General features: G+C 42.5%; 1 protein-coding gene across 1 annotated transcript in view; it reads left to right on the plus strand.

Moving 5' to 3' along the window:
* Positions 1 to 15,174, plus strand: part of HADH (hydroxyacyl-CoA dehydrogenase) — a 42,878-nt gene continuing 27,704 nt past the window's right edge. The window contains exons 1-3 of the mRNA XM_084626671.1: positions 1 to 185; positions 5,976 to 6,104; positions 11,266 to 11,423. Coding sequence (XP_084482797.1) covers positions 48 to 185; positions 5,976 to 6,104; positions 11,266 to 11,423 — 425 coding nt within the window. The 5' untranslated portion in view covers positions 1 to 47. The remainder of the gene's footprint in view (positions 186 to 5,975; positions 6,105 to 11,265; positions 11,424 to 15,174) is intronic.

Consider the following 15,174-nt stretch of genomic DNA (forward strand, 5'->3'; position numbering starts at 1 on the left):
TTGCGTGCGGCCGCCCCCGCCCGCTCACTCCGCTCGCCCCGCTCGCCATGGCCTTCGCCACCCGCCGCTTCGCGCGCGCCGCGTCCTCCTCCGCCGCCGCCGCCGCGGCCGCCGCCGCCAAGAAGCTGATCGTGAAGCATGTGACCGTGATCGGGGGCGGCCTGATGGGCGCGGGCATCGCCCAGGTGAGCGGCCGGGCCGGGCCGGGCCTCACCTCACCCCGCTGGGGAAGGGAGACCCGCAGCGCGTCGCACGGGGCGGCTCCTCCCCCCCCCCGGAGTCTCTGCCCCGCCGGGCCCGTCACTCGGGACAGCGGGAGGCACCGCTGCCGGGGGCCCAAGCAGCCCCTGGCCCGCCTTGAGGTGCAGCCCGGGCGCCTTGGCCTGCGCTATCCCCGGACGCCGAGCTGCCGCGGGCCTGCCCAGCCCTCTGCGCCCCCTTCCCCCCCCCCCCGGGCACGGCAGGAGGGGGCTGTGCTCCGTCTCCGGAGGCGCCTCCGGAACCGACTCAGCCAGTTGTCACCCCAGCCATTGTATGTGAACTGTCATAGATTCTTTGAGAGCAGGAGCCTCCTGGAGTGTGTGTGTACAGTGCCTGGGGCCGCTGAGGATTACCATCGTATAAATAACGCTGCCTCTGCCACCTTTTTGCTCTTTTGGTTTCTGTTGTTATGTCTTGTCGTTTCTGGCACAGGCTGTCTTAAAAACTTTTCTGCCATGAGTCACTTACCTTGGCTTGATATTTTAACTCTGAGCATAATTAGCTGCATAAATGCTCTATGTAGGCAGATCTTCAAAACTTTGTTCTTAAACATCTGATAACCTGAGACTTACGTAAACACTCTTTCAACTTTTGAATACGTTCAAACCTGTATGTAGTCATCTCTTATCTCTGCATAAAAATGTGTGAGAAACTGCAACAACCCGTTCAGCGTAGAGTTGATGCATTCATTTTCTTCGTCCCCTTTGTGCTCCACGTTCCTGTTAGCATAGATTTGAATGGGATTCAGTTTCAGTAGGGACGCAGTAAACATGTAGGGTGGTTCGTTTTCAAAAAAATGAATTAAAAGTAGTTTCAGATATTGCACCTACTGCTGAGTTACCCGGTTTTGTGATTGTACAGTAACATTTTCCAGTCTTTTAAAATGTTTGTGGGGATTGACAAAACAATGGAGAAACTGACTATGAAGGGGAAATGGTAACTATACACAAAGTGTGGTTATGCACAAAGCAAACGCTGCAAAAACAAATATTTTTAAAGACTTTCTTATAGTAATCCTAGACCCCAGTCTTGAAATTAGCTCCCATGCTGTCCCACTGAAGCCAGTGGGGTTCTGTGTGAGGCATGCAGCCTGTCCATTTGGACTCAGTGCAGGATCATGCCAGAGGGATTACTTGCAACACTATGAGGTACAAAATATGTAGATGTGATTTATTGATTTTTTTAAATTTTAATATAAGCCGTGCCTTTCCAATGTATATTTGTGTTCAGAGTGTTCTTCGCAATGCTCCAACCTTTATTTGTCACGGAAGAGTACAAAGTTTGGGTTTTTCTTGTGAATCTTTCACACGTTGCCTGACTGATAAGGCAGAAGAAGAAAGCCCTATGAAAATGATTTGGTACCAGCTTGAGGAGGAACAGATTGATTGACAGTCTCAGATTGATTGACAGTCTCGTTAAATTGCAAGAGAACTAAATTTCATTTTGTTAAGATACTGTATCCTTATTTGTAATCTAGTGTTTTACAGTGGGTTAATATTTAAATGGAATTTGCTTGTTTTCCTTTAGTGTTCAGCCATTATAGCCTTTGACTTGTAAAGTTCACTTTTAACTTGACATTTTTGTCCATCAAGTGGCTGATTGCTAAGCCAGGGACAGGACTATTTCAAATATATTTACTTATCTAACGAGGAAAATAATACTTTGAACATCTACAGCACCTTTCACTTACAGATCTCAAAGCACTTCACAAACAATAATTAAGCCACACAACACTCCTGTGATGTAGGTTGCTGCTATTTTCCCCAATTTACAGACATGAAAACAGGCACAGAGAGGTATAGTGATTTGCGCAAGGTCACAAAGCAAACTAGGAGTAAATCCCAGGAATTCTTAACTTTGGATTTCCTGTTTTAACAACTCATTAGTGCTCCCTCAGAGGTATAGCTTTTTCTGATATTCTTGTTGCCTCTATTGTGGAAGGAGGTCCACACATTTGTCTGCTACCTAAAGTGAGGTTAGTCATCTATAACTTTAATTTCTCTATAAAAATAATCTCTCACACCCTTATCACGGGAATTTGGGATTTCTTCTGAAAGAGCCTTCAAGGCCTTTCTCAATAAATGCAGTGCCACATGAGTGTGTGGTGAAATCCATAAATATGTGCGCTGAAGTTTCAGGAAGGTGCACATTATTTAAAATTCATTAGTTCAGAGAGACAACTGAACTCCATATTGAATTCTGTTACACATTCTGACTCCTATTGGCAATTGTTTATAGAGAGAAACATGCATGGTTCTTGACAGGGACCCTAGTGTGAAGGAATGCAAGTCCTCAGGGTGAAGGGATGCTTTAGGGTGTCTTTGTTCCTTGTGCTCACTGCATCCTATTGTAATTATAAATATGGGGGTTATCCCAGAGCCACGTGACTGGGGTACTGCCTGGGAGCAGCACTTCTTTCTTTCTTTGCAATGACTTGTTTTTTCTTTTAAGGCTTTGGAAGATGCCTTCTTTTAAACCTTTCCGTACTGCAAGTGGGAGAGGTTGGCTGTTGCTCAAGTATAGGTGTAACATATTGTAAAATCCAGACTAAGAAGCAGCTGTGTCACCCCTGCCCTGCAACCTGGATTGCCTTGCAATGCCTTGCTTTACAAAACCTCACAAACAGCCTTCCAGCATGCGTGCCCCACCCTCAGTGTCTGTGTGCAACTATAGCCTGCGGGCTTCACTTGGGTTACACTCTTGCTCTCACTAGCCTAAGCTATAGTGCAGGGTGATCCCAACAGTCCTAGATTTTCCTGCAGAAGTGTATGTCTTGTACTCCCCAGCCCTCTCCTGCACAATACAAGTTATATTAAGCCTGTTATTCCTTTAATAGAAATAATATGCACACAACTTGTAACCCCAAATGGAGTTTCCCACGCACTTCAGTTTAAACACACTGGATTAAATAAAACAATAAAATTTGTTTATGAACTGCAAAGAGAGAAATTTTAAGTGAGCAGAAGTAATGAGGCATAAAAGTCAGAATTGATTACAAGAAAAATAAAGATAAAATGTTGTTGATGCTTATTTAACAAATTGTTAAATTAAAAAAAGTTTTCTCACCACATGCTTTCAGCAGTCTTACTGATCAAACTTCTTATATCAGGACCCCTCCCCCAGTCCAACAGCTATTTTGTCTCTTCCAGTGTAGTGAATTGATGGACAGGGGGTGGGTGGTTCCTTGGTGTGTTTCTCCCTCCTTTTTATAGTTCCCCCCAACCCCCTTGAAAAACATTTCCAGCTCAGTACCAGGAGATAAAAAGTTTATGTGGAAGGATGTTCCCTGCTGCTTTTTTCTCAGCTGTTAGCTTCCTTTGTTTCCCTTCCTGCTTGATGCCTCTGTTTACTGCTTAAATGCAAATTAAGCAGTGCAAGTATTCCTTTGTTTAGGACAGACTTGTTTCTCAGTTTCTGTTTGGAACATGTGTTAATAACACAGTGGAATCTTGTAATTTCACATGCAGTATTGCCACACGTATTTTGCCATGACAATAACGACCAGCAAATTATGAGTTTTTAAGTAATACCTTAAAATACATGATTTGTACAAAGATTATTATAGTAGTGTGTAGGGGAGTGGTTCTCAACCTGTGGCCCAAGCAGCGCATAGCAGCAGCCCATGTAACAGTCAGGGACATGCAGGTAGTATATATATTGTTTGGATGCAGCCCACATAACACAGAGAGAGCTGCATATGTGGTCCGCAATGGTAAATAAATTGAGAACCACTGGTGGAGGGTGTGAATACAAGAGTACATTCTGTCACAATGGGATCAGGAACCGGGATTTTTTTATTCTATTCCTGATTTTGCCACGTGCATCTTGTGTGACTTCAGGCAGGTCACACATTTGTTTCTGCCAGTTCCTCTTGTAAAATGGGGACAGTGCTACTTAACTCGCAGGGTTGTCTTGTTTCTTATTAGCCATTTTTAAAAAGCTTTGGCTCCTTGGATGGAAAGTACCATTAGTGCAATGTTACTACAATAAATTGACCAGCACCTCTTCCTGTTTTTCTTCTCTTTTTTGAAAGAAGAAACTGTGAATGTGGCTGTGTAAGAGTGGGCCTGAAAGAGGTGGTGGTCTTTTTAATAAGTCCCTTCTCTCTACTAGTTTCTGCCACCTGCTATATTTTAGTATAGCACCTTAGAAAACAATAAACTAGTTCAAGGGAATTTTTGTTGAATAATTTCTTTCTCCAAGTTGAAAGCATTATTACTTTGTTCAGCATCATTCAGAAAGACTAAACAAAAGACAGGGAATACATAGTAATAGCACATTGCAATGCAGCCTCGTAGAACAGTAATTTTGAACCTTTTTACATTTGTGGACCCCTAAAAAATTTCAAATGGTGTGCGGACCCCTTTCAAAAATCATTGGGGCCTATCCATGCGTCTCACAACATGTGGTTTACCTCATCCAGTGCATCAAATGCCCAAAAAACTATGTGGGTGAAATCTTACAATCAGTATGTCCTTAGATGAACTCTCACAGAAAAATTATCTAAAAAGACACAATACCATCTCTCCTGTGGGCAAACACTTTTCACAAAGCCACTCCATATCTGACTCTCAGTACTCATCCTTTAGGGAAACCGGCACAACACCTTCAAAAGGCGAGCCTGGGAACATAAAGTCTTAACTTTGTTAGACACTAGAAATCATGGACTCAACAGATTTCAGAGTAACAGCCATGTTAGTCTGTATTCGCAAAAAGAAAAGGAGTACTTGTGGCACCTTAGAGACTAACCAATTTATTTGAGCATGAGCTTTCGTGAGCTACAGCTCACTTCATCGGATGCATACCGTGGAACCTGCAGCAGACTTTATATACACACAGAGATCATGAAACAATACCTCCTCCCACCCCACTGTCCTGCTGGTAATAGCTTATCTAAAGCGATCAGTGAGTGAGTTTGTGTGTGGGGGGGTGGAGGGTGAGAAAACCTGGATTTGTGCTGGAAATGGCCCGACTTGATGATCACTTTAGATAAGCTATTACCAGCAGGACAGTGGGGTGGGAGGAGGTATTGTTTCATGATCTCTGTGTGTATATAAAGTCTGCTGCAGTTTCCACGGTATGCATCCGATGAAGTGAGCTGTAGCTCACGAAAGCTCATGCTCAAATAAATTGGTTAGTCTCTAAGGTGCCACAAGTACTCCTTTTCTTTTTGCGGACTCAACAGAGACACTGGTTTTATATCTCATGACAACAATTTGTAACACATCCCTTTGCCTGCTAACCCTCAATTGCCCACTTCATTTTAAGTGGTCTCCCACCATGTGTGTTTAACCCCTTACGTTTAGCAGTCTGTGTCTTGTATATCCTGGAACCAACACAGCTGCAACATCACTGCAAATAAATAATGAAGTAACATATATAGTAAAAAGCTGACTTTTTAAAATTGTGTTGTAATAATCTGAGCTGTTTGTAACGTAAGTAAGAACATTAAGTGCTTTTTAAGATTTTAAACTGACAGTCTCTCTCTTTTTTTTAAATGTTGTTTATAGATGAGCCAATATTTAGGTGCCAAATACAAAATCAAGATTATTTGATATGAACTCACTTCTCTTTATCCTATGGTGTAACTGCTTAAATTTAATTTTCTACCCACCCCTTTTTCATTTTTCCTCCTATTAGCCCAATTGACTTGTCTGCTTTACATTCTTAATAGCTCCTTTCTCTCTCTCTCTCTCCCTCCCCCTTCTCCCCAGGTTGCTGCAGCAACTGGTCACACTGTGGTGTTAGTGGACCAGACTGATGAAATCCTGAAGAACTCCAGGAAAGGGATTGAGGATAGTTTGAAAAGAATGACAAAGAAGATGTTTACAGACAAGCCTGAGGTGACATCTTGGTATTTTTAACCACTGGACAAATTTTATTGAATTTGGTAGAATTACTATTTTAATGTTGTGATTGTTGGCAATTAATGCACAGATGAATACAGGAGACTCAGATTGGTAGAATAGTATTATAAATACATTCAAAAAGCTGGGAAGATAAGAAGTTAAAATATTTGCAGGGTTTTTTGATTGGGAAAGTTGGTACATCGTGTCTTTTTCTGGTTTTTCAGATTGTAGTCTTAAATGACAGATTAACCTCAAAAGCTGGGAAGTCTTTGAAAACTAAGGTTAAAGCCCAAAGTTTGAGTGGTACGTTACTTATCCTTATCTAATAGTAAGATTTCTTTAAACCATTATAAAGCACTATACACCAACTTTACCCAAAAGCAGAGATTACAAGATTGTAATGATACCATTTAAGGAACCTCAGATAGACTTGCTTAAGTCACTGCATGGGGGAAGGGAGAAACATAGCTTTGCATTTTCCGCAGACATGTTCTCCCTTTGTATCAGAACTGCAGCTTACTGGTGGGCATAACTAATGTGCCTGAAATAATGGCTGGCTTTGAAAGAGTGGGCTTTCCAAACTGCACTGGGGCCATTGATAACACCCATTGGCCCATAATGTGCCCTCCTCCAGGAGCAAATGAATATGTCAACCGCAAAAGGTAATACTTCATTGTTCTGCAGGCCTTGGTCAATCACAGAGACAGGTTCTTGGACACTGTGATGTACTGGTTCTGCGGACGTGCCATGGACACTGAGATGCCAGGGTTCTGTGGAGATCAGGCATTTTCCATTTTGGACAAGTGAGAACCATGTACCCCCCCACACATTATTATTAGTGGGGTCTCAGTGCTCCCTGTTCTATTAGGAGACCCTGTATACCCTCTTCTGCCATGGTTCATGAAACTATACCCTAGTGTTAGAGGACTTGGCAAAAGAAGGCTCAGGAGTTGCCGGATGTGGTGGAGTGTGCATTTGGCAGACTCAAGGCAAGATGAGACTAGAATCGTGGAACCATAGGGTTAGCAGGGACCACAACGGTCATCTAGTAAAACGTTTGGATGTCAGTGTTGTCAGTGCCATCCATATTATTGTGGCCTGTTGTCCACTGTACAATTTCTGCAAGACAAAATGGAGAATTTTACCTGAAGTGGACTCAGAATGCTGCTGGTTTGCAAGCCTGGTACAGACAAGTAGACAATGCACCTGACACGACTGAGGTTGGATCCGGACAGGCAGGGGAAATCAGAAATGCCTTGTGTGTTCACAGGATGCTATGCATGAGAGGATGTGATTTTTAACATGCTAACGAACAGGGCACATTGCAATTTATGTGCCACTGCTTTATTGTATGTAGACATTAAGCTACTGCTATGTCGTGGATTTTGATTCTTTGGGATTTAATAAATCCTTTGGATAGAACTTTGAGACTTATTCTTCTTGCAAACAAAATAGTTTATTGAAAAATATTCATTCCAATTACATTGAAAAATCCTTGGCATCCCAGCTGCCATCAAAAAGCCAAAACAAACACACACAAAGAGCAGAATAAGCAAACCGCCAGACAGAAGTAGCAAACTGTATAAGTTCAACCACTACAGTTGTACTGGTAGTGAAACTGAATGTCTCTTGCGTGCCTGTTCTCCTTTGCCCTGGTGGGGTATGTTGTGTGCGATGTCTGTAAATGTACTGTTCCGTGTGTGGTTCATGGCCCACCGAACCCCTGAATTGTCCAGTGGCTGTACAGGCTGCAGGAAGTGGTAGCATGGCCAGGATTCTGTGTTTGCTAGAGTTGGGACTTGCTGCCTGGTGGCTATGAGTGCAAGCAGCCTCTCACATGGGTGCTTCTGCTGCACTCTGTCCTCCTCCCTCGGTTTCTGTTCATGATCAAGGAATGATGCCACCATTTTCTCTTCCAGCTTGGCTGTCTCCCTCCCCCTCTGAACCTTCCAGTCCTCCTTCCCTTTCTGGAAGGCCAGTTGCTCATCTGCCATAGCCACAATGTCCTGCAGCATTTTGTCCCGGACACTTTTCCTTTTGCTGGTTGCGTGTCAGCTCCCCAAGACTTCTAGTTTGATGCCTAGAGGTGGAAAGACCTGCCAAGGAAATGAAAAAGTGCATTATTTTGTGTCCATGGGCAGGGCGGGGGAAGAAAGCAATCTCTTTCCCCTTTTTACATTCTGCATTATGGCAAGACCACAGGCTGATACTTTTATCTCCTTGGTGGTGTTATTTTTATTATTATTCATTCTTTAGTCACTGGCCTGTTAAGAAGGTCTAGCCAGCCACATTGCTAGCCCAAATACATTATAGTAAGAATTGCATATTAGAGTCATTTAAAAATCAACTTTAAAAAATTTCACCCACACAGCGGGGGGTGGAGCGGGTCTTCATACCAAAGGGTCTGTTATAAGTTTCTATTTTAACATTATTTCAGGCTAAGTAAGTCTTAGAAGACATACATCTGCCAGAGGTACCAGAGGGATCTATTCAGGCCAGCAGAGGAATACCATTCCTCTGTGCAAAGGAGCTTTTCCAGTGTCAGGTGACTGAACAGCATATCTATGAAAGGAATGGGCAAGTGAGCTACAGAGTTGGCTGTAATAAGTTGCCCTGCCCTGGAATCTGACCAACCATATAGTTTCTGCTGCATGAAAAGTTTTCAAGCACTTACCAGCTAGGAGTGAGTGAAAATTCAGGCAAAAATCAGTAAGATGCTGAACTAGGATGGAAATGCTTTATAGCTATGGAAAAGACCACCTTCCACTGCCACTTCCACCCTGGATGATCCTGGACAGCATGCCATGAGTGGACAGGGATCCAGGCGACGAAATTCAGCCACCGCAGCCATTAGGACTGGTAATCCAGAAAGAGACCTGCACCAGTGCTGGCGGTGGTGAAACTCAAAACAACATGCTGGTGTGACAGAGTTGCACACGTAGCACTATGTGGTGAAATATGCACCCACACTTGCTGAGACTAATACCCCTTTTCTAACAATAACCATATAGTCAGTAAAAAAGTTATCACTAGCTGCTCCTTTTCATTTTTTTCCTTTCTTGACATCCATCATGGACCCCACATGGAACTGAGGGGTGGGTGGGGAAATGGCCTGACTTGTGGTCTCAGTAAAATACAATTCCCTGCATGTAATTTTTCTTTATACCAATAATATAGCCTGGAAATCTCTCCCACTTGTTATAATAACCAAGATTTTGGGTGCCATTTACCAGATTACAGCTCCTGCTGCATTGTCACTTCCTCTCCTGGCAGTTTCAGATCAATCCCCAAACAGTTAATGTGAATATGGGCCCAGGATGTCCCCTAATTGATCCAGTTCCATGACCTGGTGCAGACCTGATGCCAGCACCCTGCTGTGTTTGGGGTTTTGCTCCTGTGACTCTAGTGGTCTCCCTCTCTCTGCCTCCAGGATTCTAAGCATATCATCCTGACTCAGGAGACAGGACTGTAGACTCTCTATTGGGGTGCTTCCCAGCTTTTGATTGAATTCCTTGTAACAGAAGTGGCCAGGGAGTTCCTGGGCTGACCATTCCCATCCTTTGCTTTGCAGTAGATGATCTTGAGGTACATGATTTTCACTCCGCACTGGACAGTGGTCTGGTTGATCCCTGACTCTGCCAAGCTCTTGTACTGGTTTTTGTTGCTTTTGCCAGAATCTTGGGTCTTGTGGTCCTCACACCACAGACTGACAAGAAACCTTGTATGGAGTTCTCTCTGCTTTTTGGACAAGCAAGGCTCAGCTGTGTTTGAAGTTGAGCAGTCTGTATGCAACGTAGGGTTAAATGTAGAGCAGTTGCATTTGAACTAACAGGTTGCTTTCAATGCATTGGGGGTGAGTGAGAAGTTGAGAGGTAGAAGAGCTGGAGCATACAGGCCCCAGGAATTGTGGGATAGCATTGGTGGTTTATCAGAACACAAGCATTGCAACACATGCTTAAGCTATGTCCTCACTGCAAAGTGGGAAGGCTGGGACATGGGCCACAGCAAGACACTTATATCTATGCCCCTGCATGAGCCAGCAAGCCTGTGTTCTGAGGCGGTAACAAGCATATGATAGAAGGCTTTATGTGTGGATGGTAGGGAGATTGGTTTTAAGCATGTGTCAGAGCCTGTGTCTGCACTACCACGTAGACATACCCATGGCAGGAATAAGGTCTTGTCTGCATGGGGAAATTTGCCAACATAAAAATACCAGTATAATTATACAGCTATAGTTATAGCGGTATAACTCCCTGTAGGAACATTCATATTCTAGAATAAGGAATGTCTTTTTCCACTTTAGCTTATGCTGCTCTGGAACCGGTATAAGCTAAATTGGGAAAAGGCACTTCTTATTCTGGAGTACAAGTGTCCACATGAGTTATACCGGCATAACTATCGCTGTATAATTATAGTACTATAGTTATGCTGGTAAATTTCCCTGTATAGACAAGTTCTTAGACCCCAAAATGTAGTATACAAGTGTCTGTTTTCAGCTGTACTGGATCTCTATTCTCGTTTAAAAAGCCTGCCTTTGTATTTGATCTGTCCTCATAAACTGTGTCAGTGATTAACAGTTCTGGCAGTCACAAAAGAGATTCGAAATTTTGTTCCCATTCCCAGCAGAACTCTAATACAGTGGATGTTGCCTGTAAGCCATTTCATTTCCTGAGGTGTCCGTGAAGGGCTTTGAATTATAACAGTGAGCTGTGAAACCAGATATCTTGCTTATGGAAGGAAAAACAATATAATGGTTTAAAACCAAAGAAGTCCATTTTCACTGAGGGCAGGTCAGAATTCTCTTGGGAAAGTATTGAAGAGATAAGTCAGTTGTTCACTGGAACTGTCATTCTGAAGGTTGAAATAAAGGGTGGGGTGGAGAACAGTCATCGTAAAAGAATGAAATAAAGGATCTCTTCCTTGCTTGTGAGAAGACTTGAGTTGCTGTGAAAGTTTAGTCCATCTGTGGAAGTATAGTACTCTCATAAACTTAAAGCTTTCTAACTGATCTGGAAATATAGTACAAGTTATAACGCCTAATATTTTTAAGGCTCAAAAAAGCAACCAATGAAATAAATTGACCTATGAGAACTTTCATACCAAAGAAATGAAACCTTTTAGAAATAGGTTTTGTGACTTCTGTTTAACCTTTCAGGCTGCTGCTCAGTTCATTGAGAAGACCTTAAAGAACCTAACAGTGAACACAGACCCAGTAGCAGTGGTACACAGCACCGACCTTGTGGTTGAGGCCATTGTGGAGAACCTGCAAGTGAAAAATGATCTCTTCAAGAGACTGGACAAGTTTGCTCCAGAGTATGTATGATTAAACAGAATGAACTGGAATCCATCACCACTTGTCTCTTATGTTGTTTTGAAATTTATAGCTAATATCTTTTTCTTTAAATGACAGTTTTATGTCATTTTCTTAGCTTCTACACTGAAGCAAGAAGGTTTTCTTAGGCTCCCTTTGCTTCCAGACTATCATGTGATATGGAGTATTTGACATGCCAATTGCTGATTTTCTGAACACATGGCAAGTGTAGTTACCCAGTTTATTTTCATGTTATGCCTCATTCAAGAGATTTCATGGTATGCATAGACAGAAAATGAGTTCATTGCAAATTCCTTCTGTTCCATGGATTTGTAGTATACTTTTGCATGTCATGTTAAGGATCTCTTTGTTTGTTTAATTGTTCCAACAATATGTTTTTCAGGTCAAAGAGAAACGTTAGGCCTGAGCTTTTCTTTTTCTGTAGCAGTGGTTTTAGGGTTTTGTTTTTATAACTTTTTAATATTGGCAGTTGTTTAGCATGGCAGCCAGCAAACCAAAAGATGTAATTGTCCAACTTATTTCTGTGTAATATTTTACACATATTCCATCTTTCACCCAAATATTCTTCACAAATTATATGCATACAGCACGAGTGCAATGCAGAATTCTTTCCCTCCCCACATTAAAATAGGAATTGACTTCTAAAGGGAACAAAGGGAGAGCAATTCTCCAGTCTCAGCTTGTGAGCAAAGATTAAAAAAATATAGAGAAGCCAGTGAACCAATTAGAATGAATTATTTAACTAAACCCTTCTCCTGCTCCCCTCCTTCCCCTCCTTTCCCCCAGCTGCTCACACCAAAGAGGTTTAATCTTTATTGGTGTTATAGAAATGGAGATCTGACAAGTCCTGTCCTAAAATGGAAAATATTATCAATTACTTTGTCAGGCTGATAAATAATCAATCAAGGTGGCTGAAGAGGCGAGAATCATGATTCCAAACTCATTTTGTCATGTGCTTTTCAAAAATGGCTGCAGAAGTTCTGATCAGTAAAGGATTAGCAAATGTCAGAGTTGCATTTAGGCAGCTTGTGTCCTCTGAGATAAACATCACTCGCATACAGTGGCTGGGGTGGGTACCAGCACCCATACAAATACTGTTGGTACCACTGAGTTGTAATCCTGCATTAAAGTGGTTGAACTAGAACTATCTGTGCAAGACCTAACCCAAATATACCCACAGAACGATAATTTAAAGTTCTCCTGACACAGGTATTGGTAGGATTATTATACAGATAATACGAAGAGCATACAATACGTGAGTTCTAGTCTGTGGTTTTTAAATCAAGTAGGGCTCAGGGACAAGATGTGAGATTTCCCTGCATCTAGTGAAGATGACTTCCTCCTTCCTCTCTTGCTAGGTACAGCAAACCATCCAGGGTGGGTTGACATTTTATTGTGTGGCTCACAAAGTTACATGTGAATACAGTCCAGATTCCACCAACTGGCAAGTATGGGAGGGCAAGAAATTCCCCAGGGAGGAGAATTCCATACAGAATCCCTCCCCCTTTAAAGAGCTCTATTCCATTCCTGCTCCTCTGCAAATTATTCAGTTCAGGCTATGGAGAAGTGTTTGTATTTGGGGGAGATTGTCTACCTGGATAAGTACCCAGGATCAAATAATTTTGTTTGTATTATAAAGATAGCATAACAGTTGAAATGAAGGTATAGAGTGTGCTTCAGCCTAAAGTGCAGTATATCTGATTTCCTTTCACTGGTATCACTTGTTCGAAAAAATTCAGGAAATGCACTAAGTGGTTGAGGCACTCTGTAAAAATAAAAAAAAATAAATTAATATGTTAGCACAGTATTTACCAACTGCTCTCATTCTTTGCACCAGCAGTAGTGGCTGCATATTATATGTTTAAACATTATGTAGCATTGGATGCCTGGCTCTCTCTACTGAGATTTAAGGTAGTGATCTATGACTTCTCACGTGGAGAAAATGAATGGTAAGATGGAAGCAGACCTATCTCTGATGGGTCACTAAATAGATATCTGTAAATGCTAGTAGTTGTGGATTGTTACTTTTTCTAACAACTACTGCATTTTCCCTACTGTGTATTTTGATTGATATTAGGCTTTTATTTTCATTATTGGTGGTGGGGAAGGTGCGTGAAGGAAAGAAAGAAGATCCTCCTGCCCCCACGCTTTCTTCAAATCGGCACAGAAATCAAAGGATGGTGGCAGAAGGGAATTATGTTACTTCTAAGTGTCTTTTCTCCACTGGCTCAATAAAGTGATAGGATTGTAGCCAAAAGGAATTCTAATATATTCCCTACCCTAGAATGAAGGATTTTGCTTTTATTTTTATGTCTCCATCTTCCTGTGCCTTCCCCATAGCTTGGAATAATTTTGGATCCCTGTGCCCTGTATGTGCACATGCCTATAATTCTCATACCCACAAAAGAGCTGCTAGTGGAAAGGAGACAGGTTCCTAAGTTGCTTCCTTTTTTCTCCCTTCGTTAACCAGCCACAAGCCTAATTGGCTTAAGAGCTGGTGAGATGGATTTAAGAGCTAATGAGGTGTTGCGTTAGTTGACTTTTCTCCCTTTCTTCTTGCAGATCATATATGTTGCTATATGTCAGGTGGAAGGTTGGGTCTTTCCTTGTAACTCAAACCACTGACAGTGGCAAAGCTGGGCAGGGTCAGAGCCGAGACTCGTGCTCAGCAAATGTGGTGGCAGCTCCTTGTGGAGCCACTCTGAGCGGTTGCAGTGTTGGAGGGTGAGCCAGGTGTCTACTACTGCTTTTCCCTCAGAACTCCAGCATGCTCGTAATTAGCCAAAGCACTGAGCAGCGCTGCATGGAGCTATCAGCCCATTCTCCCTTACGAGAAGAATCCAAGAACTGTGGGAGCTATTGAAAACATACCTAATCCCTGTGACAGTGCAGCAACCTTTAAAACCCTGACTGATCCAGTCACAGTTTTTCTCTGTGGCAAGGGGCGGTACAGACCATTCCTCCCCAAAATATCTGTAGCTTGCTTAGGTTGAAGTGAAGACCAAGAATTGTATAGGTAGGTTTGAGCTGGAACCGTAAACGAATTTCACATAAGTAAGCTCAAGTAGCATTTCAGCTTATTGTTAAGAAAACTGTTTGAGTTGACTTAAGTTATTTATTGTACTTTGCTGCCCTTACCTCCATTTAGTATGCAGAAGCAGGTATACATCTGTATCCCACATAGTAAACTTAGTTAACTTTATAGCTGTGATTGCTACAAGAAATATAACCCTTGTGCAGAACACATAATGAGCCCCAGCCTACTTCCTTTCTCTCTCCCCCCCCTTACACCCCCCATCTTAAATAAATAAGAGATGGAAAAAACCCAAATCCCTCTGTGTGGAGAGCATAGTTTTCTACATAAGTTCTCCGAGGAGTTTGGACACAAGAAACATTGTGTCAGGTGAATTGTTTTCTACTGTTGAAGGTTTAGGGTTCACAGGAGGGGAGCCTGCTGCTATGAATCTTCTCAGGAACTTGTAGAGGTAAATTAGCTTATAGCTCAGCCAAGTTAGTGAGCTTTAAGCAGATTTGCTTCTACAATCATAAGTCTTTAAGATGCTCAAATAAGGTGGGGCTGCCTCTATCTCTCTGTGATGATGCTAAGCTTCATTAAGCTACCTGGCAGCCCCACGCAATTCACTACTTTGTGGAGCTGCTGAACTCTGTTGGGGGTGGGAGGATGGGACATTCAGGCTTGCCAACTCTCCGTTTGTACAGCTTAATACTTTT

This window comes from Lepidochelys olivacea, assembly GCF_965140295.1.
Source record: "Lepidochelys olivacea isolate rLepOli2 genome assembly, chromosome: 4".
Lineage (NCBI taxonomy): Eukaryota > Metazoa > Chordata > Testudines > Cheloniidae > Lepidochelys > Lepidochelys olivacea.